General features: G+C 34.2%; 4 protein-coding genes and 2 long non-coding RNA genes across 6 annotated transcripts; 5 read left to right on the forward strand and 1 right to left on the reverse strand.

Moving 5' to 3' along the window:
- Positions 1-1,833: 1,833 nt before the first annotated feature.
- Positions 1,834-5,661, forward strand: LOC124459541 (DDB1- and CUL4-associated factor 13-like). The gene is made up of 11 exons (XM_047008994.1): positions 1,834-2,211; positions 2,297-2,352; positions 2,560-2,611; positions 2,729-2,809; positions 2,998-3,153; positions 3,673-3,998; positions 4,218-4,316; positions 4,541-4,577; positions 4,789-4,877; positions 4,984-5,058; positions 5,220-5,661. Exons 1-11 carry the CDS (start codon positions 1,942-1,944, stop codon positions 5,305-5,307), a joined length of 1,329 nt encoding a protein of 442 aa, XP_046864950.1. The 5' UTR covers positions 1,834-1,941; the 3' UTR covers positions 5,308-5,661.
- On the reverse strand, positions 5,609-9,370 carry LOC124459539 (metabotropic glutamate receptor 7-like). The gene is made up of 2 exons (XM_047008991.1): positions 8,348-9,370; positions 5,609-7,583 (listed from the first exon to the last, which is right to left on the reverse strand). Exons 1-2 carry the CDS (start codon positions 9,188-9,190, stop codon positions 5,754-5,756), a joined length of 2,673 nt encoding a protein of 890 aa, XP_046864947.1. The 5' UTR covers positions 9,191-9,370; the 3' UTR covers positions 5,609-5,753.
- A 461-nt stretch (positions 9,371-9,831) lies between these two features.
- LOC124433344 (extracellular calcium-sensing receptor-like) lies at positions 9,832-16,728 on the forward strand. Its single transcript, XM_046983106.1, has 8 exons — positions 9,832-10,176; positions 13,044-13,379; positions 13,472-13,513; positions 13,668-13,956; positions 14,166-14,947; positions 15,086-15,260; positions 15,293-15,472; positions 15,617-16,728. The coding sequence occupies exons 2-8, from the start codon at positions 13,067-13,069 to the stop codon at positions 16,362-16,364; spliced, it is 2,529 nt and encodes an 842-aa protein (XP_046839062.1). The 5' UTR covers positions 9,832-10,176; positions 13,044-13,066; the 3' UTR covers positions 16,365-16,728.
- A 443-nt stretch (positions 16,729-17,171) lies between these two features.
- On the forward strand, positions 17,172-17,576 carry LOC124459546. The gene is made up of 3 exons (XR_006953693.1): positions 17,172-17,215; positions 17,374-17,420; positions 17,491-17,576. It is a non-coding gene; the product is annotated as an uncharacterized LOC124459546 (long non-coding RNA).
- A 1,235-nt stretch (positions 17,577-18,811) lies between these two features.
- On the forward strand, positions 18,812-23,606 carry LOC124433345 (extracellular calcium-sensing receptor-like). The gene is made up of 7 exons (XM_046983107.1): positions 18,812-18,913; positions 19,347-19,425; positions 20,752-21,040; positions 21,372-21,500; positions 21,572-21,791; positions 22,091-22,151; positions 22,321-23,606. Exons 1-7 carry the CDS (start codon positions 18,812-18,814, stop codon positions 23,604-23,606), a joined length of 2,166 nt encoding a protein of 721 aa, XP_046839063.1.
- A 1,403-nt stretch (positions 23,607-25,009) lies between these two features.
- On the forward strand, positions 25,010-25,429 carry LOC124453979. Its single transcript, XR_006951288.1, has 3 exons — positions 25,010-25,080; positions 25,176-25,222; positions 25,335-25,429. It is a non-coding gene; the product is annotated as an uncharacterized LOC124453979 (long non-coding RNA).
- The last annotated feature ends 2,157 nt before the right edge of the window (positions 25,430-27,586 follow it).

Below are 27,586 nucleotides of genomic sequence, written 5' to 3' on the forward strand. Positions count from 1 at the left end.
TCAAATGGTACATAGTATTGTTTATGTATAATAGTGGCAATAAAATGGTTAGGAGATGCTTTTGAGTTTTGGGCATTTGTGAATCTGAAATTTTGAAAACAAAAAATATCGTTTTTGGTCCATGCCTCCCGATACCCGGAGATAGTTGAGCACTAGAGCGTCGCATGTTAATTAAGGGAACCAGTAATCCTTGTTGGCCTTGAAGCACTTGGATGGTTTGCTTGTGATACGTGCGAAACAATAAATGAGAGAGTTAAATCAAAAACCAATAAAAATTGTATAAAACATGTTTAAGGTTGTCTTAAATTGTAAGTGTCATAAAAAGGCACAGTTTCAAAGAATTTAATTGAAGCATTGCTTGGTTTATTTTATTTTAAAAAGATAAAATATGAAAGCAAAAAACCCCGTTTTCGGGCCATGCTTCCCGATACCTTATTAATCTTAAGGCACTAGAACGAGTGGACTGCGCATGCTCGTGCGCATGCGCAGATGATTTCTCTATTAAATTGTTACTAAGCATGCTATTTACTCGAAAATCAGTGCTAGTAGATGCAGTTGGACGTTGCCATGACCATGAACTTGTGCAGCTGGTCAAGTTAACTGCGCATGCTCGAGCAGACTGCGCATGCGTAGATGATTTACTCCATAATCGTTACTAGCTCATACAGTTTGAATTGGAGCCATGAATTTGGAGAGTTGGTGGAGTTGACTGCGCATGCTCAGATTAATTCTCAAAAAATTTGTGACAGAGCGAACTATGAAATCGGTGTTTAGCAAATTTCAGTTACACATTTTTCTAATGCTGTTTGTCTTCTTAAGCTTGTTTTTGACAAATGCACATCAAACTCATCGTCACTTTTTTACGCAACTCGTATTATCCGTGACAATGTTAGGGATGTTTTTTATTTTTCTTCATAACTTTGTATGAGGACTCTTTGACCAATTAAAACACGAATGATTCCAAGCATGTTGATGACGATAAAAGCTCAAGCGAAGACGATGTTCCAATACAAAAACAATCCATTAATAACACCGACTCTACTAAAGATATGTTCAAAAGAAATATCGATGAATCACATATACAGTTTGGAAGCCCTTTGGCTAACGTGGTATATAGTAGTGGGAACTGTACATGATGTTGCTGAAGATGTTGAAAAATAGCTACCAGCGTCTTTCTCTTAGGACGAGGAATCTGATTTCGAAAGTGAAGAGAAAGCAATCACCACAAACGATTTGCAAGAGCGTTCAAAGTGTACTCTGTAAATTTTGTGTATACTGATGGAGTATTGTGAGAAGAGTACTCTAAGGAATGTTATTAACGAGGGATAGAACAAGGACCAACAGATAATGTGGTGGTTTCTCCGTGAGATTGTAGAAGGATTAGTTCACGTTCATTCACAGGTAGAAACTTTCGATTATTTTATGTGCTAACTAACTGAATGTATGTGTAACTAAACATGAAAAAACGTGACTAATTTTCGTTTAGCTCAATTAATGTATATAAAGACTTATTATTTGCTATTTTTCTCTAATTTTTGCCAATTAATAGGATATGATTCAAGTAAAAGCGTTTCGACATTTTTAGTTTTCCATTGTTACATTTTTTAGGTAAGCTCATTTTGGACTTATAAGTTCCTTTTCATTAAATCGCACTGTAATAAAGATAGTTATCCTTCTCGGAATATGTATGTGTCAATATAATATTTGAAAGCAAAAACCCCGTTTTGGTCCATGATTCCCGATGCCTTACGGCCGTCTCTGTGATCAGAAGAATTCCTTTGAATCCGAAAAGTGTGCTGTTTGTCTCTGCGCTGTTCCTCTGTACCGTGTGCTGACGTCATTGAGTCACATGTCCAATATGGCGGAGTTTTTGAGTCGTTGAGAAAGGAGTTCTGCTATCTCATCAAAGAAAGCATAAATTTTCGTACAATATTCCACAAGATGAAAGTTAAAGTGCTATCTCGCAACCCCTCGGACTACATTCGTGAATGCAAGTCGGATATCCATAAAATTCCTCGAAATATTGACCCAAGTTTACATCCATTCGAAGCTGCACGTGAATACACGAGGGCTTTAAATGCTGCAAAACTCGAGCGAGTTTTTGCCAAGCCGTTTGTTGGATCGCTTGACGGACATAAAGATGGAGTAAACTGTATGGCAAAGTTTCAAAAGAGCCTTTCGCTCTTGCTAAGTGGCTCTTGTAACGGAGAAGTACAACTTTTAAATCTAATATTTTTTGCTTACATCTTAAGTGCTTGTGTGTATTTAATTATTTCTATTAATGTTTTCTATTCAGGTAAAATTGTGGAATTTACCTCAAAGAAAATGTTTGAGATCATATAATGCCCATAGGTATTGATTTTTTGAATTTATGGCTTTTGAATTTATGCCCATATGTATTGATTTGTTGATTAGGTCTTTAAAGATGTGACATTTTATTATGAGTAGGAAGAGGATTGTTAGTTAAAGAAACAAATGTGTGCTGTTTGTTATGCAATGGTTTATTTAAACAATATGCTGGCTAAACTCATACTCATGCATTTGTAATTTTTATACTAGAGGTTTCGTCCGTGGTCTTGCTGTTGTTCCTTCAGGAGATACCTTCATCTCTGTAAGTTTTTACTTTATGGTTGTTTGTGGATACTAAGTGATACAGTTTTGTTAAATCTTGTCACTTTCACAATGATTGTGGTCTGTTATTTTTCAAATTTCATTTCATCTTTTTAAGATTGGTGATGACAAACAAATAAAACACTGGAGTTGTAAAAAAGATACGTCTTATCATCTAATTCACTCCATTCTAGGAAAAGTATGTAATTTATAAATCCTTGGACTAAAGTTATTTTGCTGTATCAATAACGGGGAGAAATTGAAGATATTTGTTCCCTGTTTTTTAACTTCTTCCTTATAATGATCCATGATTTTTATCATATGTGTACTTACATGTCCCTCCTATCATTTGATGTCCACCATTAGCATGCAGCTTTTTTATCTTAGACAATGTTTCAAGGCATTGACCATCACTGGGCTGAAAATACATATGCAACTTGTGGCGAGCAAGTGGATATTTGGCAAGGTGAAAGATCTGAACCTGTCAGATCATTCAAGTGGGGTTTTGATACAGTTCACAGTGTTAAATTTAATCCAATTGAGGTACTTTTATAATTATTTAAATGCATTATTAAGAAGAAAAGTGTTATCTTCCTTCAACTGAGAAACAAAAAAAGCAGAAAATTATTTCTTACACACTCCTGGGAGCCAGTTGTGAATCATTGTGGTAGGTAGTGTAGGTTATATCAAGCACATTTTGTTGTAGCATCCCTACAGCTTGACAAAAGTACTTCCTGCCTATCTGGATGGATCACTATCAATATTTGTAAATTGATATTCAATACTGTTTAGTTTAAGCTAGCCTATGTTGCAAGGCCTTTTCTAATTAATATAATAGTAGATGTATTAGTTGTTTTGATGACAAATAAATATAAACGTTGTAGTGGATTGGCTGCAGTAGTTCCTGGTTGTGTGTGAGAAACTATTTTTATGTTTTAATTCAGCGCATCATATAAAATATTTCCATTACTTCAGTGCCCTAATTTTTATAATGTAATGAACTGCTTTGTAAGAATGTGACCCTTCATAAACTTTTAACAATTTTCTTTTATTTATATGAAGATAAACCTTCTTGCAAGTACGGCATCTGATCGAAGCGTCGTTTTGTACGATACACGTCAAACAACACCATTACGAAAACTTCTGATGAAAATGCGTAGCAACACAGTCGCATGGAATCCTATGGAAGCATTCCATTTCACAGTTGCCAACGAGGATTCGAATCTTTACACTTACGATATGCGCCGTCTGGACTTTGCGGTTAACGTACATAAAGATCACGTTGCTGCTGTCCTTGATGTAGATTATTCTCCAACTGGAGAAGAATTTGTAACTGGAAGTTTTGATAGAACCATACGGATATTTCCTCGTAGTCGTGGTCATAGCAGGTAGGCGTCTAATCTTTACAGTAGGTGTCTAGGGGTTACAGTAGGTAGGTATCTGGTGGTCACAGTAGGTAGGTGTCTGGTGGTCACAGTAGGTAGGTGTCTGGTGGTCACAGTAGGTTGTTTAAGAAGTTTAGCGGTCCTGTAAGAAAATAATTTGCGATGTGGAGGAGAACGTCTTTCCTGGGAAGCATTTTTCATAGTTAAATTGTTTTTTTCCAGAGAAGTGTATCATACAAAACGAATGCAACGTGTATTTTGTGTAAAATGGAGTCCTGATTCAGAGTTTATACTTTCTGGCAGTGACGAGATGAATGTCAGGTAAGAAAATACTCAACTAAGATAATTTTGTTGTTGTGTTACATCCTTTCAATTACAATGATCTATTGTCAAGTTGAAAATTATTGTTTGAGGATTGATGATGGTGGAGGACACAAGCTTGGTTTTTACTTTCATAAATATTATAAATCATTCATCTTATGACGTCTAGCCGTCTTCATGTAACTAATGTTCAGGACTTTAATTTAATCTAATTGCGTTTTCAGAATTTGGAAAGCAGATGCGTCAGCCAAACTTGGACCGGTAATTTCATTGCTTTGTTTATATTTTTGCCCCATTTGTTGAAATTGCAGCAAATTGTTAACATACATATGTTTGCTGCTTCTTTTAACTATTTCGTTTTTTTCATTATTGTACATCAATATTATCGTTTGTAACTTTCATCCAGTGTTGATTAATTCTTTTTTGCATGCGAAGGAGAATTTATATGTTTGTAATGTTGTGTTTGTTCTAGCTTGCTCCGAGAGAAAAAGCATCACTCACTTACAACAAGAAACTCAAAGAACGTTACAAGTTTCATCCTCAAGTTCTAAGAATATTAAGGTGAAGAATGCATGAGATGCATACTGTAACTCAGATATTTTCGTTTTCCACATTTTGATTTGACATTGTTTGGAAACCTGGTGACTAACATGGCTTTGTACTATAGACATCGTCACGTGCCTTCAGCTATTTACAAATCTGCGCGAGAGAAGAGGATAATGCTCCACTCACGTAAAACTAGGTCCGTGGAATAACGTCTTTATTCAACTTCGCCCTAATGCTTATCTTTCCAACTGCATTAATGACAATTTGTTCCCTAAAGTTGAACGTTAACCTTATAATATTTGGAATTTTAAATGATTTCTCCCATAAAATGTACAAAATGGTTTATATATTCTTTAGAGAGGAGAACAGACGACTACATAGCGCAAAAGAAAAAGTACCCTTTGTTCCTGAGAGAAAAAAGCAAATTGTGTCGGTATTGGAGTAAGTGGCTGATTATAATGCATTTATGTTGCATTGCATCATACCCTGACGGAAAATGTGAGTTTGGGTGGAGAGGGTTCACTGGGGGATCTTTTGCGATATTGAAGGTTTTACAAAAGTAACTAAGATCTTTCTGTAACCAAACGTAACCCTAATTATGAGTAGATAACCAACGTAGCAATTTCACTCTCGAAATGTTAATATAGAAAATCAGCTATTTGATGTTAAGTTGAATATTGGTGACAATTTGAATATTGAAATCGATATTCAAATAGTCGTTTAGAAACTCAGCAATATTTTCAAAATTAACAATTGTTTCTTAACTTTTATTGATCATCAATTACAAGTAAACTCTACATTTTGACGTTTAAATGACTTTCACTACACGAAATTAACTTTCTAAGAAAATGTTTCTAAAACAAGGCATTATCAGAAATGATGTTGACCGCATTACGAAAGGGTAATGTCTTTCACAACACGCTTTTCATTGTCATTGGTCGGTTGAAACTTGTCGTCACCCTCTGAGAAAACAGAACGATGTTGACTTCCGTTTGCTGTGTGTGCCGAACTTGTGGTATTATGACTACGAGTGCGTTCCTGTTCTTCCTCAGGTACGTTACGGTGAGGTTTTACAAGCAAAATGTACACCTTCGGTAGAATTATGCAGACGCTAACCGCTAATCCGCCCACAAGAGAAGTGGTTGCTATGACAATACTCTGTGTAAGGCCTTGGGCGAAACGATGTGTAGGAAAGAATGCAATGAGCAGTATGCACAGAGAAATTGTACAAAAACTTATATACTTTGCTTCGCTGTGATTTTTACGATCATCGCGTTCTTTAAACGAGAAAACTGTTGCAAGAAATAGTATGAGTAGTGGGAAGCCAGTGGCAATAAATCTTGCCGCTGCCCAGGTCGAACTGCATTCTCGGATGTGTAGCTCAATCGAACTTACTGTTAATTCAAACACTGGTGAATCCGTTATGAACCAAATTCCAATGACAAAAAGCTCAAACAGCATCACAGCTGCGACAAATATTATAGAGCAGAACTGGGCGGCTGGCTCAAAATAATGTGAAGCTAGCTTCCTGAGATGCTGGTCACATGTCTTGGTTTTAGCCAATAATGTGCTTGCTGCTAGCAGCTGTGTCACCAAAAGCATTGCACTCAAGAATCGACATGATGCATCTGTACGATACAATGTAACTTGAAACATAGAATACATGAAAGCCAGGATTACCGCAGTTATCAAACAACCTAAGAGGAGTGGATTTGAGTCTTGAATCAACGGAGTGTCCCTGACGAAATAAAACTTTGCCACAACCATTAAAATGGCAACAATAGCAATAGATGCTATGCATATAGTAACAATTGCAAATGCATCACCAGAGTCAATATAGTCCACTTCAGTCTTGAGACATTGTGTTTTAGCCTTGTTAGCATACCATCCCCATGGACATTTATGACATGTGTTTACTCCTGTAACGTTGCTTACCTCACCTTTAGGACAAGGATAACATGCCCAGCAACAATCACTTTCACCCACCTGTTTTTCTCCAGGTTTACATGGAATACTGCAGGTTGCATAAGGGACTTTACCTTTGTTCCATGTAAGACCAAGATCGTTTTTGCCATGAATGAATTTAGGACTATCTGGCTGAAGGGATGACCATTCTGCAACTGTTCGAGACTCTATGGTGTCATTAAGGCGATTCCATTGCAAATTACGAAAAGTATAGTTTTTCGTCTCCAAGTCCCCATGTTCATCAAAAGACACTTGCTTACCTAAAGCACCTTTAAATGAAACATTTCGTATATATGTGTACACATCCTCAGCATTTAATGGAAAACTTGTGTTGGGGCACTGTCCTCCTGGTAGTTTGCCATTGCATTTCAATAGATTATCAAGTCCGTTTTCTATGGCTAAGATGCTGTTTACCACATTGATAAGTCGACTCCATCGTACTGAAGTTTTTAGGAAATTACGATCAAACTTCTCGTTCATTCTGCATTGTCTTTTACCAACTACATTTTTTGTAGAACAGTTAAGCTTCTTTTCGAAGAGTTTCAATAACCATGGATTACTCACGAATGCTTTCTCAACAGTCACGTTCAAAAGATGCTCCTCAATCTTCGGAATTACTTCGGAAACAAAATCAATGCCAAAAGCGCCGTGTAACTGCTCTTTGCTGATGTTATAGTTGGCTATCGTTGGACCAATAGCATCGCTAAAAATCCACGTGACATTATTCAGTCCTTGCGCCTCTGCTTCTCGTAATACCTAAAATAAGGTCATTGAAAGAATGGGATGTGTAGGAAATTCTTTGCAACAAGTGATATTGAGCCAGTGAACACTTTTCGTTTTTGTTTTTATCAACAGATTTTCATTTCTCCAAATGAATACCAAGAATAACAAACATAATGAAAGAAAACTTTAAAGTTTTTGGCTGTTGAGCATCAAGTTTAAATTTTGGCTTTGCAATTATTAAATTTAAAATGGCGGAAAACATTGAGGACTGTGACGTTTTTACATCTAAAACCTAAAATTGTAATTCATGTGCAATGAATATGACAGTTGACAAATCCTCGTATATGTTTGACAATCCTTAAAATGATTTATCGCAGTTCGTTTAGAATTCAAAATAAGCCAACAATAGCCATTTCTTTGTTTTTCTTTCGGAAACATAAAAACGAGACAAGTGTCCCAAAAGTTATATTAAACGGTAATATTTATATTTTTTCAACTTATTCGTGTTGTTACATACGTGTTTAACTTTTAACTTAGGTGATTATCTTGTGATGTTTACTTGAGTGCTTAAAATATAAAAAAAAACTGACTGTTCTCTAATCAATTATAACTGAATTTATTGACGGTGTTTGCATCTATGTAACAAATATTATCCCTATAACATATGAATATCTACGATTTTTGGATAATTGTGACTTTACTCTGGTACATCAGTTAAAAGAAAGTGTTCATGAGGTTATGTGGTTTTTTTATCATTATGATTGAAATAAAAACACGAAGATAATAAATTTATTTACCTGAGCTGCTTGTTCTTCAAACATGAACAATATAGCGACACGCACTTTTGGAAGATTCTTCATTCTACTCACTACATCTGCGATTTGTCTTTTCATATCTTCCGTTCCGTTGTCTCTTTGAAATGGTATGTTTACATCTTCAGCCGTGCAAACCTTCATTTTTCGCGCGGCCATTTTAAATGAAGCCAAGCCTTGTCTACCATACTCATCATCCGAGGCGATAAATACAACATAGGTCCAATCGAAGTGCTTCACAAAGGAAACAATGGCTTCTGACTGATATTTGTCTGATGGAATCGTACGTAGAAATGACTTGAATCGTGAATCATCACTAAGTATACTTGAAGAAGCTGCATAACTTATTTGTGGTATATTGTAAAGGCCTAACAAACTTGCCGAAGGTACTGAACTGCTTGATCTCGCAGGACCAATGACTGCACCTATACGCGAAGGAAGATTGGGAGCAAGCATTGGTGTTGCCATGCAGAATTCCTCGTTTTTTCTACAAATAGAGTTGTGACGATACTTGGAAACAATAGCAATGCCTTCTTTCATGATCAAATTCAGATTTGACTTGTCATTTACGATATCATAGCCAAGCGTTATTTGTGATAAGGTTGAATTGTTAGCGTTAATGCCATTTATAATATACCGTATAACTTCGGTGATTATTACGTATGATTCAGACAAATTTCCTTCACTGTTTGTTAGTGCCAACAAAACTTTAATAATATAATCACCATCTTTGTATAAAGAGATTTCGTTACTTCCCTGTATTATTGCGACATTTGTAAAGTATATCAAAGCTATAACCAAAAATCCTACGTGCACTGTTGAACGCATTTCTTGCTGGGAGAGTTAGCGCTTGAATCCTTTCAATGCTACAATTTTTCACTATCTTTCATCTGCTACTTAACTTCAATAAGAAGATGTCCGTTCATATGACTTTCCACATGAGACAAACAACATCAATATAAGAAAATTTAAATAATACAAATGCAAATGTGCAACGGAAGTCTTTGTGTGCTGGTTGCACACCGTTCACAAAGAAATCTTGTACTTTTTTAGTAGTAAATAGACGGTGTGCAACTGTTGTTAATTATTGTTATTTGTCAGCTGCTCTAACTTCTAACTTCTAAATAAGTCCTATGACCAGAGAAAGTAATGTCTGTGCACATTATCTTTGTGGAATATGAATTATAAATAAGCTTCTTACAGAAAACTCCCCATTTATCATTTATCTAATCAAAACCTACACTAAAGGCATATTTTTAATCATGATTAGACGGTGACTCACGCCTTACTTACGTTTATGCTAGGTATGCATTATTTGCAGGTGTTTTTTTAAATTATTATTGAAATGATCGGAATTCAAATTAAGAAACATTTCCAAAAGTATAATTTCATTGAAACTTTCATTTATGCTTTTCTATCCTTTTTTCCCACCTAGTTCAATCGGTTTTTAAGACAGTAATCGTTTTACCTTTTTTGTTACCCTAGTTACCAGATGATACACTGTGCTATTTTGTTATTTTACATGTTCCCTTGAAAATAACCTGTCTAAAAACGTTGCGTGTCCTAACTCATTCTTTATATTTGCATTTGTGCACTCAGGAGAGTCAACAGACCCCGTCTGAATGAAAGACAGGCTCGTTAAAGTAATATTGGACTCTTTGTCTTGTTAGTTTCTTTGTCGTTTGAAAAGCTGCTAGGAGTGTTTGCCAAAATTTAAGTCGACGTTCATCGCGCTATTTATTGTATTGTGTTTATTACAGGCGTTATCTGGTTATACTTTGAAACAGATTGTAGTTTTATCACATCTACTTAAGGTATGTATTTAACCTTTACAATATTTCTCTCTTTTATCGCATTCAAAAACCTCTCATGTTCCATTTTACTATATTGCTTATTTCATCTCTATTTCATAGATACCCTCTAGTATAATACGATAAGATTAGTGGGAAACATTTGCCATGAAGGATATAGTCCATTGATTCTTATCAGTTCATTGATTTGTCACTTGTCAGTATTAGTTGTGTATAATACATATCATGATACATTTTTTGTATGTATACATTCTTACTATCCATTAGCATTCCAATATTTTTGCAAGTACTTGTTAGGCAAAAAAAATATATTGTTTAATAACCACATGATAATAATAGTCGTGATCACTTTATTTTTATTTATTTTCATAATGTTAGTTTTCACTTTTGTGTCGATTTGTCTTCTGTTTGGGCAAATCTGATGTAGTAAATATGGTCATGCTCTTCATTTTAAATGCAATGAGTATAGTATAGAAACTTGCAATTCATTTATAGAAAAGAATTTAAATTGAATGTGTGATGGAGATCATTGGAAAAACTAGTAACAGCTGTGATCATCATTTTTATCTTTTGATCATTCACTCCAGGCATTCATATCTATGCCATTTCCAATTGAGTTGTTATTTATACAAAACTTGGTGTGTTACTGGAGTAAATAAATGATGATATATAAGTAGGTGGTTTTATTGTAAATGCGATGTTAATAATCGAGAATCAAGTTTAATTTTAACAAGTTAGAATCACACAACATGCCAAAGATTTGACTGAAGAAAAATCTTTTTAAGGTAAAATTGAAAGTATTTTGAAAGTCTTGATAACTCTATATAACACCAGTTTAATGAAAAAAGTAAACTATCAAGTTGCGTTGTGTCTGTATTATTTCACAGGACATTTTGTAAATAGGCAAACACAGAGCAACCCTGTACAATCAAATACAGTTCAATTAGAGAGATGTGGTTTTTGTTCAATTTTATATCAAACAACCAAAATAATTTTTATACTTAACATTAACACAAATATAAATTGAAATAAACTTGAAATTTATTTTTAGTGCATTGTTTTGTAAGTTATTTACATCATTGTATATTGACTAACTATATTTCTTTGACGATGTCAAAAGGCGAATATATAGTTGAATATTGACTATTTGCAAGAATTTCTAAACACTTCTGGAAATGTGAAATCTGATTAATTTAAAAATTATTGTTTTGTTATTAAGAATCGCACATAACTGAACCTAAATTTTCTTATAGCAGTACAAAAATGGAGATATTGTTGTCTTCCGTTTTTCTTTTGACGGTTGGGCATCCCATCTTCCGTCCGAAATATTTGTCATAAACATAACGAATTACGTTTGTACACAAACATTTCTAATGAAATTCAGCGTTAATATATGAAATAGTTGATAGTTTAAGATTGCTAAGTTTTCTAAAGAGTTCGCTTGATTGTGTCACCGTTTAATTTTAATTATGTATATAAGACTCAATGAAATATCAACATCATTAGTAGAGTGCCTGCGTTGCTGCCGACAGATGACAAAACAGGTGCAAAGCTTTGATTTTTAGGTTATCTAACAGTCGGATAATCATCTATACTATGCCCAATTCGTTTTTGGAGGACAAATTAACTTTTATTAAAGATTCGACATTTCACATTTGAGCTACATATAGTTTATTCAAAAACACTTATTGTGTGATTGCTAATAATGAAAATTTGGAATAATGACATTTATGTTTAACAAAATGATTTTTTAAAATCAAATAAAAAAGACATAAGTAAATTCTGTATTTGTTAGGAAACAAACTGATATATAGCTATTTACGTCTCGCTTCGGCTCACATATATCTATGACATCAATGTAAATTATAACTTCCTTTTCTTCTTGTTCGGCTGTATTCACAATCATACATACAGTTGGTTGTCTTTGTCTTCATGCACTCATTAGACGGTATCTAACATACATATCCGGTCTTGAGTTGTCGTTATGTTGACTGTATTAGCTCAGATAACTTAAAATTAACGATGTAAATGTTATCGCTTTTTTGCAGACGTTGTTGTTTAGATATATCAAACGATCGTCATTACATTTTTACGAAGTTGAAGTTGTCAGTTGCATGAAGACAAAGTCAAACATCTATGCAATTGTTTGACTCGACGCTGTCGATCTATTTGTCGTAATATTTAACAACTTCCTCTGTAAGATTGGTTGTATGTATCAATTTCTTTAATAGTCATAGTTTTGAAAATTAATTTATTTCATCTCATATCATTGGTAGTTTTACATACTTATGTTCCAAAGTTGACAACATTCTCTTGCTCAAGCGATCCAGTGTCGTTTTATTTATTGGATCTGATTATCAGATCATATGAAACGCTATTAAAAACATACAGTAGGTGTAGTGTAAATCGAGTGAAGTATTACTGGCGTAGCTATGATTTAACCTATGATAAAACCCCATGTATATAACGTTGGCCATTCAGGTAACCACTATATTTTGGTCTGTTTTGTTACCTCTTTCTAAAAAAAACCATCAGCTTGTGTGATACTAATAAATTTCTGTTTGTTTTGAAATATATGTCATAGTCTCATAGATTCAATCTGAAGCCCGATGGGTGTTGTCTTTGGCTTAAAGTAGCATATACACATAAGAACTGACTAAAACTTATATGTATATGGAAATAGAGAGTTTATGTAAAGTCATTTCATTACTTTAAAATTTTATATCTACGATTTGAGGATACACTACAACAAGTAGACATAGGAAGGCTAGGAATTTATAAAGTTTGCCTTTTACTCGACGTATTATTATATCGAATAAATGTGATATAATTTAAGTTGTTTTTGTGTAAACAAGATTTTTATTCTTTAGGTCAACGATATTTCTTTACAGCAATGAACTTGTTTTATACATTTACTATGTTTGTTCTCTTGCGTGAATCGTCCAGCAAACAGAATTCAAACCGTGGACAAGCAAAGTTTCCAAGGCCCTTCGTCAGTAATTTTAGTGACATACGAATTGGTGGACTGTTTCCAATCCACATACGTGAATCTAATGACTCACTGTGTGATCTACGTGTTCCTAAATACTCCTATATTCTTGACCACGACCGTATTCCGAGGTGTTACAGATTGAACAACGCTGGAGTTATATGGAGCGAGACGTTACGCTTTTCTGTCGAGGCCATGAGACCTGGGTTTTTTAATGGTAAAAAGTTGTTACCATGTTTGAAATAGTGTCTGGTCCTATCCTAAACAAAATATACAATTATTTTATGATTTGCCATTTTTTTGTTATAGTGACAGATGTCACAGTTTTTCATTATCTTGGCTTTGTAACGTGTAATGTTGAATATATTTTTCCTTTTTTGATTTTTTACTTAGAAACTTAATTCCTATAATTAACAAATCGTTAATTACATCTTCACTTGACACGCCAGAACTTAAGACTTTATGTTTAAACAAATTTTCATGTCTGCATAAAATCTTTTTCCAGCTACTAATTTGACATTGGGCTATGATATTCGGGACTCACTTAATAACGTCGACGTCGCCCTTGAAGCTGCTTTGGATTATACTTTGCTTCGATCTCGAAAGCCAGACAGAAATAGCTCTCAAAAGTGCTCTTGCAACGACAATACCACGGAACCGTACATAGTCACTTTGATTGGTGGAGCACGCTCAGAGATATCGCAACGTGTTAATGCGATTGCTGGCGTATCATCACTTCCACAAATTAGCTACTCTAGTACTAGTGTCTCTTTGAGCAACAAGGAAGCATACAGGTATGTATGTTTGTGTCAATGTAGGTAGTGATGAATGAAGAAGAGAGATGAGTCAGTCAGGTAGTGATGAATGAACAATCGTCTTACACTATCTAAATTTTATTAAAATTACGTTTATCAGTGTACGATAAACGAACTTATGTTGTAGTAAAAACCAGCATTATTATTCATCAAAATGATTTGCGAATGATGTACTTAAAACTTTCTAGGACTTTCATGCGTACCATACCTCCAGATAATTATCAAGCCCGTGCTATGGTTGATATCGTGAAACATTTCAACTGGTCATATGTTGCAACAGTAGCGACAGATGAAGATTATGGTCGTGGTGGAGTGGAGGTCTTTAACCAATTAGCACGACGTTATAACATTTGTATCTCGTTAGAACGGCTCTTTCATTTCAACATTAGCTCTGAAGATACGAAACAAGAAATTCGGAGTATTGTCAGAGATTTAAAAAAAAATGAAAGAACCAACGTGATTGTGTTGTTTTGCGAGCGTCCACGAGCTGTCGCTGTGCTTAAAGAAGCTCAAAAACAAGGTTTAACTGGGAAAACGTGGATTGCCACCGAGGATTGGGGATTCAGTGATAGCGTTTATGATTTTGATTTATCGACAGTGGGTGGTATGGTGGGTATCGTTACACATACTCCCACTGTACCCATATTTGAACAACATTTGAGAAAGTTCAACTTAACCATGGAAAACCCTTGGATCTTAGAGTATGTACGCGAACATGATTTTAACGTAACTGCTTTGAATCTAACGAGAAGCAAAACATCTTATATTATGGATGCTGCTTATACTGTTGCATTGGGATTACTTGAGTACATGAATTGTACTAAAACAAAACCAAAAACTTACGAGAATTGCAATAGTAGTTATATAAAGAATATTGACTTGGAAAGGTTAAGAATGTATATGTTACAGGTGAATATAACTGGATCCAGTAGTAGGTTGTTGAGTTACAATGAAGATGGAAATCCAGAAGGTATAATCACATTATGTGAATGACTTTATTTAATCATGAAATTATAATTGTTTGATGAGTTATTATTTTTTGAGTAAACGATTTAATTAGTCGTCAAAATGTCAAATAATTTCATAAAACATATTCTCCATCATTTAGTGATCTATTACAACATCAGCAACCTTCAACCTTCAACCAAAAATAAAAAAGGAAAAAGTTTTGTGTTCGTTGGCAGTTGGTCCAATGGTTTACTGAAAATTCGGAGTCCCATTTACTGGAACGGTGGTCGAAACACCACCCCTGTCTCGGTGTGTTCGTTTCCATGCCCCGGGATGTATCAAGTGAATAGTGATGTTGCTTTTGCTGGGATTGTATACTCTGTCCACCCGGACAATTTAAAGTCGGTATCGGACCAAACCAATGCGAGGAATGTCCTAACGGTTTTACATCTGATTCTAATCGTACGCGATGCTTGCGCATACCAGAAGAGTTTATCCGTTGGGATTCGGCAACTGCTGCCGTATTGACATCGTTTTCTGTGTTCGAGTAATTGTGACGTCATTCATGTTTGGTGTTTACTATAAACATCGTAAAACCCTATCGTCAAAGCTGCATCACGATATCCCTCTTTGTTCCTTCTCATAACTATAACTGTGATGTTTGCTCTACCATTGCTTTATATTGACGTCCAAATACGTCTATTTGTCATGTTCAGCCTATAGCATTTGGCTTACTCATGACTTTAGCATCTTCACTGGTGCTAACCAAAACATTTCGACTCATTCAGATCTTTAATAACGTTGTAACCAACATCAAAGATAAATCCCTGGTTACAATGAAGACTCAGTTTCTCATGGTTTTCGTTTTGCTCGTTATTGAAGCTATTCTGATAGCAGTAATGGTGGATGTGCATCCTATTAAATTGCAATTCTTCGTAAGAGAGACCGCTGTACCTATCGGTTGCAATGATTCTGCACGTGATCTGCATACCGCTGTACTTTTGTACAACTGGCTTTTATCTATGGTGTGTGCAATAATGGCATTTCGTGCTCGTTCCCTTCCAGCCAACTTTAGCGAAGCACGTTTGATTACTTATGCTATGTTTTCATTTTCAGTAATATGGCTTTCCTTTATTATCGTCTTCACAGGAAGTATTCTTGATCGTTTTGCCATTTATATTTGTGTCGCTATTTTAGCGACTGCCGTGGATCTTCTTGCATGTATGTTTGCACCCAAGATATATGTGATTCTCTTTAAGCCTGAACTCAATCAAATGGAAGTTGTTCGTGCTGATATATACCGCTATACAATGAAACAGCGGGCGCGATCACTTTCTCCCAATCCCGAATCCAGTGAAACTCAACACGTGAGAAATACGTTAGATGGTACTTTACCTCGTAGAAAATCTGCACACAGCATACAAGACGCTAAGTTGTGAAACTAGCCAAGTGATGAAGTTTGAGTTTTAAAAGCTCTAAGTTTTTCACGAAAAATCATCGGACGTCGACCCAGCAGTTTAATCAAAAAAGAGCAACTCAGTGTATGAATGTTTTAGAATTTGCTCCCTAGTTGTGAAAGACATTTATGATGATGAAAATATTAACATGTTATAAAAATATTGATTGTAAATATCCTTGATTATGATGGATAATAAAGTAAAATTTACAGCTCCAATCGTTTATTATGCAAACTTTAAATTATCCTTTTAAATGGTCAAAGAAATATGGTTAGTCAATACACAATGATGTAAATAACTTACAAAACAATGCATTAAAAATAAATTTCACGTTTATTTCAATTTATATTTGTGTTAATGTTAAGTATAAAAATTATTTTGGTTGTTTGATATAAAATTGAACAAAAACCACATCTCTCTATTGAACTGTATTTGATTGTACAGGGTTGCTCTGTGTTTGCGTATTTACAAAATGTCCTGTGAAATAATACAGACACAACGCAACTTGATAGTTTACTTCTTTAGTTTAGTCATGTTTTTGGTTCGAGATAACATTGGCTTTCAACTACAATATGAAATAATATTTTGTTTATGGCTTTTCAGTTTTAATGCAATCATTGCTGCAAAAATAAATGAGTAAGTAGAATGTATTGAATTGAATATCGTTTGTTTCGTAAACACTTCAATTATGAGATTTTTAAAATATTTTTGACAGATTAATGCTGTTGTTCAAATACTTGCTGACATCCTGCGAGACACAGGAAGAGAAAGAGAAAGTCATTCGTGGATTGACATCTTGTTTCAATTGGAAATGAAAGTCATTCCGGATTCATGTAAACACCCCGTTATATATCTGTCTCAATATATATATTAAACTTTGTTAAAATTCAAGTTTTGATTGATGTTTCTTTAAACTACCAACTGTCTATAAATATAGAGATTTTTATTGTAAAATCTTTAACCGTCTTAATACTTTTATTTTTTTATACAGGTTATTGCTGTTTAGTGAACAAGAAATGGGTGGATGAAGATATTGAAGTATAAATATGATTTTTTAAATACTTTACGCGTACTCAAACATAGTGAGAATGGTCTCATTTCTCCATAGGAAGATGTCGAATTCGTTCACGAACGGCTAACGGAAAGTATACAAGATTTGAGGTAATCAAATGTCTTCTAAATTTTTCATCGTTTATTTTTTTTTTGTTTGTATTTTGTTCGTCTTTAGTACATTTGACAAATATGCAGCAGAAATTCGGTCAGGTAGACTGGAGTGGAGTCCTGTTCACAAATCCGAGAAATTTTGGGTAAGAAATTCATGCACAATCAACGAACATTACCATTATATTAGGGTTACTTCATTTAAGGATTGCTTATTTAATCTTATTTCAAATAATTTCAGCGTGAAAATTCTCAAAGACTCAATGAAAGAATTATGAATTAATAAAGTAAGTCTTAAAACTCTATTCGTCCCCGTAAGTACGTACATCTACGTCCATCAGGCTAATCATGATTGAAAACTGCGTTTTGTAATTTGTTATTTCATAATTCATTTAGGATTCTTACAAGATTGTTAGACACCTCTCAGGATCTTTAATTTTACTGTTTTTCATGATGTTGGTGAATACTACACTTTCAGGGCCTGTGTTTCTGCCGACAGATGACAAACAGGTGCAAAGCTTTAATTTTAGGTTATCTAACAGTCGGATAATAATCTATACTATGCCCAATTCGTTTTGAGGACAAATTAACTTTTATTAAAGATTGACATTTCAAAACACTTATTGTGTGATTGCTAATAATAATTTGAATAATGACATTTATGTTTAACAAAATGATTTTTATCAAATAAAAGACATAAGTAAAGTCTGTATTTGTAAGGAAAAACTGATATAAAGCTATTTACGTCTCGCTTCAGCTCACATATATCTATGACATCAATGTAAATTATAACTTCCTTTTTCTTGTTCGACTGTATTCCCAATCATACATACAGTTGCCAGTTTGTCTTTGTCTTCATGCACTCATTATATGCGCCAAGATGGACAATATTACCAAAATCGAAAATATTTACAACGAAACACATTATCGTATATCGAAAATAATATACTGGCAACTTTTCAATAGTTGTAAAACGAAACGCAAAATATAAAAGAAACAAAATTCGTTTGCCATAATTTATATATACACAACGAAATTTATTTTTCAAATTATGAAAATTATTTTTATAAAACGAAACTCATTTATATAAAACGAAATTGACATTCATAAAACGACATTTTCTTCGAACAAACGACATTTTTTACTGCGCTTTGCCACTGACATCAAAGAAAAAACGGCGTTTTATTTCGCGTTCCGTGAACACTGTCGATGACTCGTTATTTTGTTCCTTCCATCCTTTCTGTCTGCCTGTCCCTTCCATATTAAATATGGCAGAATATCGGGATGTTGTGGAATTCTTAGCGAGAGGCTTTAGTTTATTTGATGGACTACATCGAAACATTTTTACGAAAGATAATGTTACGGCTGAGGTGATAATAGGGAGCTTTAGCAAAGGCTACGAGTACGACTATGAGTACTAATTACGTCATTTTGGCGCGAAAACATTGTTGCGACAACAACAACACGTAGCCGTCATCAATCTGAGGACGATGTTTTGTAAAAAATTCGTAGTCGCGAATACGATGTCTTTTTAAGCAAAGAAAGTAGGTATATTTTTCTTTTATATTTTTGCGTTTCGTTTTCCAAATATTGAAAGAGTTGCCAGTATATTATTTTCGATTTACGATAATGTGTTTCGTTGTAAATATTTTCGATTTTGGTAATATTGTCCATCTTGGCGCACCATATCATTACACGGTATCTAACATACATATCCGGTCTTGACTTGTCGTTATGTTGACTATATTGGCTCAGATAACTTAAAATTAATTTGGTAAATGTTTTCGTTTTCTTTTTTTCCAGGCGTTGTTGTTTATATATATCAAACGATCGTCATTACATTTTTACGAAGTTGAAGCTGTCAGTTGCAATCTGTGCAATTGTTTGACTCGACGCTGTCGATCTATTTGTCGTAACATTTAACAACTTCCTCGGTAAGATTGGTTGTATGTATCAATTTCTTTAATAGTCATGTTTTTTTGTGTATTTGAAAATTAATTTATTTCATATGTTATCATTAGTATTTTTACATACTTATGTTCAAAAGTTGACAACATTCTCTTGCTCAAACGATCCAGTGTTGTTTTATTTATTGGATTTGACTATCTGGTCGTATGAAACGCTATTAAAAACATACAGTATGTGTAGTGTAGATCGAGTGAAATATTACTGGCGTAGCTATGATTTAACCTATGATAAAACCCCATGTATATAACGTTGGCCATTCAGGTAACCACTATATTTTGGTCTGTTTGTTGCCTCTTTCTCTAAAACCATCAGCTTGTGTGATACTAATAAATTTCTGTTTGTTTTGAAATATATGTCATAGTCTCATAGATTCAATCTGAAGCCTGATGGGTGTTGTCTTTGGCTTAAGTAGCATAGGTTTTCCGATTATATACATAAGAACTGACTAAAACTTATATGTATAAAATAGAGAGTTTATGTAAAGTCATTTCATTAGTTTAAAATTTTATATCTACGATTTGAGGATACACTACAACAAGTAGACATAGGAAGGCTAGGAATTTATAAAGTTTGCCTTTTACTCTACGTATTATTATAACGAATAAATGTGATATAATTTAAGTTGTTTGTTGTGTAAACAAGATTTTTATCATTTTAGGTCAACGATATTTCTTTACAGCAATGAACTTGTTTTATACATTTACTATCTTTGTTCTCTTGCGTGAATCGTCCAGCAAACAGAATTCGAATCGTGGACAAGCAAAGTTTCCAAGGCCCTTCGTCAGCAATTTTAGTGACATACGAATTGGTGGACTGTTTCCAATCCACATACGTGAATCTAATGACTCGCTGTGTGATCTACGTGTTCCTAAATACTCATATATTCTTGACCACGACCGTATTCCGAGGTGTTACAGGTTGAACAACAATGGAGTTATATGGAGCGAGACGTTACGCTTTTCTGTCGAGGCCATGAGACCTGGGTTTTTTAATGGTAAAAAGTTGTTACCATGTTTGAAATAGTGTCTGGTCCTGTCCTTATGTAACAGATGTCACAGTTTTTTTATTGTCTTGGCTTTGTAACGTGTAATATTGAATATATTTTTCCTTTTTTGATTTTTTACTTAGAAACCTAGTTCCTATAATTAACAAATCGTTAATTACATCTTCACTTGACACGCCAGAACTTAAGACTTTATGTTTAAACAAATTTTCATGTCTGCATAAAATCTTTTTCCAGCTACTAATTTGACATTGGGCTACGATATTCGGGACTCACTTAATAACGTCGACGTCGCCCTTGAAGCTACTTTGGGTTATACTTTGCTTCGATCTCGAAAGCCAGACAGAAATAGCTCTCAAAAGTGCTCTTGCAACGACAATACCACGGAACCGTACATAGTCACTTTGATTGGTGGAGCACGCTCAGAGATATCGCAACGTGTTAATGCGATTGCTGGCGTATCATCACTTCCACAAATTAGCTACTCTAGTACTAGTGTCTCTTTGAGCAACAAGGAAGCATACAGGTATGTATGTTAGTGTGTCAGTGTAGGTAGTGATGAAGAACACAGAGTTACACTATCTAAAATATAAACTTTAACGTGTGTCAGTGTAGGTAGTGATGAATGAACAACAGAGAATGAGAACAGTCTTTACACTATCTAAAATATAAACTAAGATAAGTGTCAGTGTAGGTGATGAATGAACAACCGAGAAAAAGAACAGTCTTTACACTATCTAAATTTTTATTAAAATTACGTTTATCAGTGTATGATAAACGAACGTATGTTTGTAGTAAAAAACCAGCATTATTATTCATCAAAATGATTTGCGAATGATGTACTTAAAACTTTCTAGGACTTTCATGCGTACCATACCTCCAGATAATTATCAAGCCCGTGCTATGGTTGATATCTTGAAACATTTCAACTGGTCATATGTTGCAACAGTAGCGACGGATGAAGATTATGGTCGTGGTGAGTGGAGGTCTTTAACCAATTAGCACGACGTTATAACATATGTATCTCTTTACAACGGCTCTTTCATTTCAACATTAGCTCGGAAGACACGAAACAAGAAATTCGGAGTATTGTCAGAGATTTGAAAAAAATTGAAAGAACCAACGTGATTGTGTTGTTTTGCGAGCGTCCACGAGCTGTCGCTGTGCTTAAAGAAGCTCAAAAACAAGGGTTAACTGGGAAAACGTGGATTGCCACCGAGGCTTGGGGATTCAGTGATAGCGTTTATGATTTTGATTTATCGACAGTGGGCGGTATGGTGGGTATCGTTACACATACCCCACTGTACCCTTATTTGAACAACATTTGAGGAAGTTCAACTTAACCATGGAAAACCCTTGGATCTTAGAGTATGTACGCGAACATGATTTTACCGTAACTGCTTTGAATCTAACGAGAAGCAAAACATCTTATATTATGGATGCTGTTTATACTGTTGCATTGGGATTATTTGAGTACATGAATTGTACTGAAAAAAAACCATATACTTACGAGAATTGCAATAGTAGTTATATAAAGAATATTGACTTGGAAAGGTTAAGAATGTATATGTTACAGGTGAATAGAACTGGATCCAGTAGTAGGTTGTTGAGTTACAATGAAGATGGAAATCCAGAAGGTATAATCACATTATGTGAATGACTTTATTTAATCATGAAATTATAATTGTTTGATGAGTTATTATTTTTTGAGTAAACGATTTAATTAGTCGTCAAAACGTCAAATAGTCCCTCTACGATTACATTAAATGTCAAATAATTTCATAAAACATATTCTTCATCATTTAGTGATCTATTACAACATCAGCAACCTTCAACCTTCAACCAAAAATAGAAAAGGGAAAAGTTTTGTGTTCGTTGGCAATTGGTCCAACGGTTTACTGAAAATTCGGAGTCCCATTTACTGGAACGGTGGTCGAAACACCACCCCTGTCTCGGTGTGTTCGTTTCCATGCCCCCCGGGGATGTATCAAGTGAATAGTGATGTTGCTTGCTGCTGGGATTGTATACTCTGTCCACCCGGACAATTTAAGGTCGGTATCGGACCAAACCAATGCGAGGAATGTCCTAACGGTTTTACATCTGATTCTAATCGTACGCGATGCTTGCGCATACCAGAAGAGTTTATCCGTTGGGATTCGGCAACTGCTGCCGTATTGACATCGTTTTCTGTGTTCGGAGTAATTGTGACGTCATTCATGTTTGGTGTTTACTATAAACATCGTAAAACCCCTATCGTCAAAGCTGCATCACGATATCCCTCTTTGCTCCTTCTCATAACTATAACTGTGATGTTTGCTCTACCATTGCTTTATATTGGACGTCCAAATACGTCTATTTGTCATGTTCAGCCTATAGCATTTGGCTTACTCATGACTTTGGCATCTTCACTGGTGCTAACCAAAACATTTCGTCTCATTCAGATCTTTAATAACGTTGTGGCCAACATCAAAGATAAGTCCCTGGTTACAATGAAGACTCAGTTTCTTATGGTTTTCGTTTTGCTCGTTATTGAAGCTATTCTGATAGCAGTAATGGTGGATGTGCATCCTATTAAATTGCAATCCTTCGTAAGAGAGACCGCTGTACCTATCGGTTGCAATGATTCTGCACGTGATCTGCATACCGCTGTACTTTTGTATAACTGGCTTTTATCTATGGTGTGTGCAATAATGGCATTTCGTGCTCGTTCCCTTCCAGCCAACTTTAGCGAAGCACGTTTGATTACTTATGCTATGTTTTCATTTTCAGTAATATGGTTTTCGTTTATTATCGTCTTCACAGGAAGTATTCTTGATCGTTTTGCCATTTATATTTGTGTCGCTATTTTAGCGACTGCCCTGGATCTTCTTGCATGTATGTTTGCACCCAAGATATATGTGATTCTCTTTAAGCCTGAACTCAATCAAATGGAAGTTGTTCGTGCTGATATATACCGCTATACAATGAAACAGCGGGCGCGATCACTTTCTCCCAATCCCGAATCCAGTGAAACTCAACACGTGAGAAATACGTTAGATGGTACTTTACCTCGTAGAAAATCTGCACACAGCATACAAGACGCTAAGTTGTGAAACTAGCCAAGTGATGAAGTTTAAGTTTTAAAAGCTCTAAGTTTTTGAAAAATCATCGGACGTCGACCCAGCAGTTTAATCAAAAAGAGCAACCAGTGTATGAATGTTTTAGAATTTGCTCCAGTAGTGAAAGACATTTATGATGATGAAAATATTAACATGTTGTAAAAATATTGATTGTAAATATCCTTGATTATGATGGATAATAAAGTAAAATTTACAGCTCCAATCGTTTATTATGCAAACTTTAAATTATCCTTTAAATGGTCAAAGAAATATAGTTAGTCAATACACAATGATGTAAATAACTTACAAAACAATGCATTAAAAATAAATTTCACGTTTATTTCAATTTATATTTGTGTTAATGTAAAGTATAAAAATTATTTGGTTGTTTGATATAAAATTGAACAAAACCACATCTCTATTGAACTGTATTTGATTGTACAGGGTTGCTCTGTGTTTGCGTATTTACAAAATGTCCTGTGAAATAATACAGACACAACGCAACTTGATAGTTTACTTCTTTAGTTTAGTCATGTTTTTGGTTCGAGATAACATTGGCTTTCAACTACAATATCAAATATTATTTTGTTTATGGCTTTTCAGTTTTAATTCAATCATTGCGGCAAAAATAAATGAGTAAGTAGAATGTATTGAATTGAATATCGTTTGTTTCGTAAACACTTCAATTATGAGAGTTTTTTAAAATATTTTTTGACAGGATTAATGCTGTTGTTCAAATACTTGCTGACATCCTGCGAGACACAGGAAAAGAAAAAGAGAAAGTCATTCGTGGATTGACATCACGTTTCTATTGGAATTGAAAGTCATTCCGGATTCATGTAAACACCCCGTTATATATCTGTCTCAATATATTAAATGAAGATATGACTTAAGTCACCTGATTTTTTCAGGTTTGTGAGACAATTGCTTAAATTGTCCAACAAAGTGCGAAGATCATATCTTCATTTAATTTCAAACACCGCACTGCATAAAACATTCATATGACATGTCTCAATATATGTTATTAAACTTTTGTTAAAATTCAAGTTTTGATTGATGTTTCTTTAAACTACCAACTGTCTATGTAAACATAGAGATTTTTTATTGTAAAAATCTTTAACCGTCTTAATACTTTATTTTTTTTTGTATACAGGTTATTGCTGTTTAGTGAACAAGAAATGGGTGGATGAAGATATTGAAGTATAAATATGATTTTTTAAATACTTTACGCGTACTCAAACATAGTGAGAATGGTCTCATTTCTCCATAGGAAGATGTCGAATTCGTTCACGAACGGCTAACGGAAAGTGTACAAGATTTGAGGTAATCAAATGTCTTCTAAATTTTTCATCGTTTATTTTTTTTTGTTTGTATTTTCTTCGTCTTTAGTACATTTGACAAATATGCAGCAGAAATTCGGTCAGGTCGACTGGAGTGGAGTCCTGTTCACAAATCCGAGAAGTTTTGGGTAAGAAATTCATGCACAATCAACGAACATTACCATTATATTAGGGTTACTTCATTTAAGGATTGCTTATTTAATCGTATTTCAAATAATTTCAGCGTGAAAATTCTCAAAGACTCAATGAAAAGAATTATGAATTAATAAAGTAAGTCTTAAAAACTCTATTCGTCCCCGTAAGTACATACATCTACGTACATCAGGCTAATCATGATTGAAAAACTGCGTTTTTGTAATTTGTTATTTCATAATTCATTTAGGATTCTTACAAGATTGTTAGACACCTCTCAGGATCCTTTAATTTTATCTGTTTCTGCGCATGATGTTGGTGAATACGTGAGACACTTTCCAAGGGCCTGTGTTTCTGCCGACAGATGACAAAACAGGTGCAAAGCTTAAATTTTTAGGTTATGGAACAGTCGGATGATAATCTATACTATGCCCAATTCATTTTTGGAGGACAAATTAACTTTTATTAAAGATTCGACATTTCACATTTGAGCTACATATAGTTTTTCAAAAACACTTATTGTGTGATTGCTAATAATGAAAATTTGGAATAATGACATTTATGTTTAACAAAATGATTTTTTAAAATCAAATAAAAAAGACATAAGTAAAGTCTGTATTTGTTAGGAAAAAAACTGATATAAAGCTATTTACGTCTCGCTTCAGCTCACATATATCTATGACATCAATGTAAATTATAACTTCCTTTTCTTCTTGTTCGACTGTATTCCCAATCATACATACAGTTGGTTGTCTTTGTCTTCATGCACTCATTATATGGCGCGCCAAGATGGACAATATTACAAAAATCGAAAATATTTACAACGAAACACATTATCGTATATCGAAAATAATATACTGGCAACTTTTTCAATATTTGTAAAACGAAACGCAAAAATATAAAAGAAAACAAAAATTCGTTTACCATAATTTATATATACACAACGAAATTTATTTTTCAAATTATGAAAATTATTTTTATAAAACGAAACTCATTTATATAAAACGAAATTGACATTCATAAAACGACATTTTCTTCGAACAAACAACATTTTTTCCGCGCCTTGTCACTGACATCAAAGAAAAAAACGGTGTTTTATTTCGCGTTCCGTGAACACTGTCGATGACTCGTTATTTTGTTCCTTCCATCCTTTCTGTCTGCCTGTCCCTTCCATATTAAATATGGCAGAATATCGGGATGTTGTGGAATTCTTAGCGAGAGGCTTTAGTTTATTTGATGGACTACATCGAAACATTTTTACGAAAGATAATGTTACGGCTGAGGTGATAATAGGGAGCTTTAGCAAAGTCTACAAGTACGACTATGAGTACTAATTAAGTCATTTTGGCGCGAAAACATTGTTGCGACAACAAAAACACGTAGCCGTCATCAATCTGAGGACAATGTTTTGTAACAAATTCGTAGTCGCGAATACGATGTCTTTTTAAGCAAAGAAAGTAGGTATATTTTTCTTTTATATTTTTGCGTTTCGTTTTGCAAATATTGAAAGAGTTGCCAGTATATTATTTTCGATTTACGATTATGTGTTTCGTTGTAAATATTTTCGATTTTGGTAATATTGTCCATCTTGGCGCACCATATCATTAGACGGTATCTAACATACATATCCGGTCTTGACTTGTCGTTATGTTGACTATATTAGCTCAGATAACTTAAAATTAATTTGGTAAATGTTTTCGTTTTCTTTTTTTCCAGGCGTTGTTGTTTATATATATCAAACGATCGTCATTACATTTTTACGAAGTTGAAGCTGTCAGTTGCAATCTGTGCAATTGTTTGACTCGACGCTGTCGATCTATTTGTCGTAACATTTAACAACTTCCTCGGTAAGATTGGTTGTATGTATCAATTTCTTTAATAGTCATGTTTTTTTGTGTATTTGAAAATTAATTTATTTCATATGATATCATTAGTATTTTTACATACTTATGTTCAAAAGTTGACAACATTCTCTTGCTCAAACGATCCAGTGTTGTTTTATTTATTGGATTTGACTATCAGATCATATGAAACGCTATTAAAAACATACAGTAGGTGTAGTGTAGATCGAGTGAAGTATTACTGGCGTAGCTATGATTTAACCTATGATAAAACCCCGTGTATATAACGTTGGCCATTCAGGTAACCACTATATTTTATGAGAAAATGTGTTCATGACTCAGCATCTTGAACTTTAGCATGGTCACTATGTTGGTCTGTTTTGTTACCTCTTTTTGAAAACCATCAACTTGTGTGATACTAATAAATTTCTGTTTGTTTTGAAATATATGTCATAGTCTCATAGATTCAATCTGAAGCCTGATGGGTGTTGTCTTTGGCTTAAAGTAGCATAGGTTTTCATCGATTATATACACATAAGAACTGACTAAAACTTATATGTATAAGGAAATAGAGAGTTTATGTAAAGTCATTTCATTACTTTAAAATTTTATATCTACGATTTGAGGATACACTACAACAAGTAGACATAGGAAGGCTAGG

This window comes from Xenia sp. Carnegie-2017, unplaced genomic scaffold (genome assembly GCF_021976095.1).
Source record: "Xenia sp. Carnegie-2017 unplaced genomic scaffold, XeniaSp_v1 HiC_scaffold_13, whole genome shotgun sequence".
NCBI classification, from domain to species: Eukaryota; Metazoa; Cnidaria; class Anthozoa; order Malacalcyonacea; family Xeniidae; genus Xenia; species Xenia sp. Carnegie-2017.

What these genes read in the sequence shown, in the direction of transcription:
- LOC124459541 (XM_047008994.1), top strand. Translation starts at nt 1,942, where the DNA reads ATGAAAGTTAAAGTGCTATCTCGCAACCCCTCGGACTACATTCGTGAA. An exon ending in TTAAATTTAATCCAATTGAG is followed by an intron (nt 3,154 to 3,672) that starts GTACTTTTATAA and finishes ATTTATATGAAG; the next exon opens with ATAAACCTTCTTGCAAGTAC. An exon ending in AGTGACGAGATGAATGTCAG is followed by an intron (nt 4,317 to 4,540) that starts GTAAGAAAATAC and finishes TTGCGTTTTCAG; the next exon opens with AATTTGGAAAGCAGATGCGT.
- LOC124459539 (XM_047008991.1), bottom strand. Translation starts at nt 9,190, where the DNA reads ATGCGTTCAACAGTGCACGTAGGATTTTTGGTTATAGCTTTGATATAC. An exon ending in TTGAAGAACAAGCAGCTCAG is followed by an intron (nt 7,584 to 8,347) that starts GTAAATAAATTT and finishes ACCTTATTTTAG; the next exon opens with GTATTACGAGAAGCAGAGGC.
- LOC124433345 (XM_046983107.1), top strand. Translation starts at nt 18,812, where the DNA reads ATGGCAGAATATCGGGATGTTGTGGAATTCTTAGCGAGAGGCTTTAGT. An exon ending in AGCAACAAGGAAGCATACAG is followed by an intron (nt 21,041 to 21,371) that starts GTATGTATGTTA and finishes AAAACTTTCTAG; the next exon opens with GACTTTCATGCGTACCATAC. An exon ending in TGAAGATGGAAATCCAGAAG is followed by an intron (nt 22,152 to 22,320) that starts GTATAATCACAT and finishes TTCATCATTTAG; the next exon opens with TGATCTATTACAACATCAGC.
- LOC124433344 (XM_046983106.1), top strand. Translation starts at nt 13,067, where the DNA reads ATGAACTTGTTTTATACATTTACTATGTTTGTTCTCTTGCGTGAATCG. An exon ending in GAGACCTGGGTTTTTTAATG is followed by an intron (nt 13,380 to 13,471) that starts GTAAAAAGTTGT and finishes TTTTTGTTATAG; the next exon opens with TGACAGATGTCACAGTTTTT. An exon ending in AGCAACAAGGAAGCATACAG is followed by an intron (nt 13,957 to 14,165) that starts GTATGTATGTTT and finishes AAAACTTTCTAG; the next exon opens with GACTTTCATGCGTACCATAC.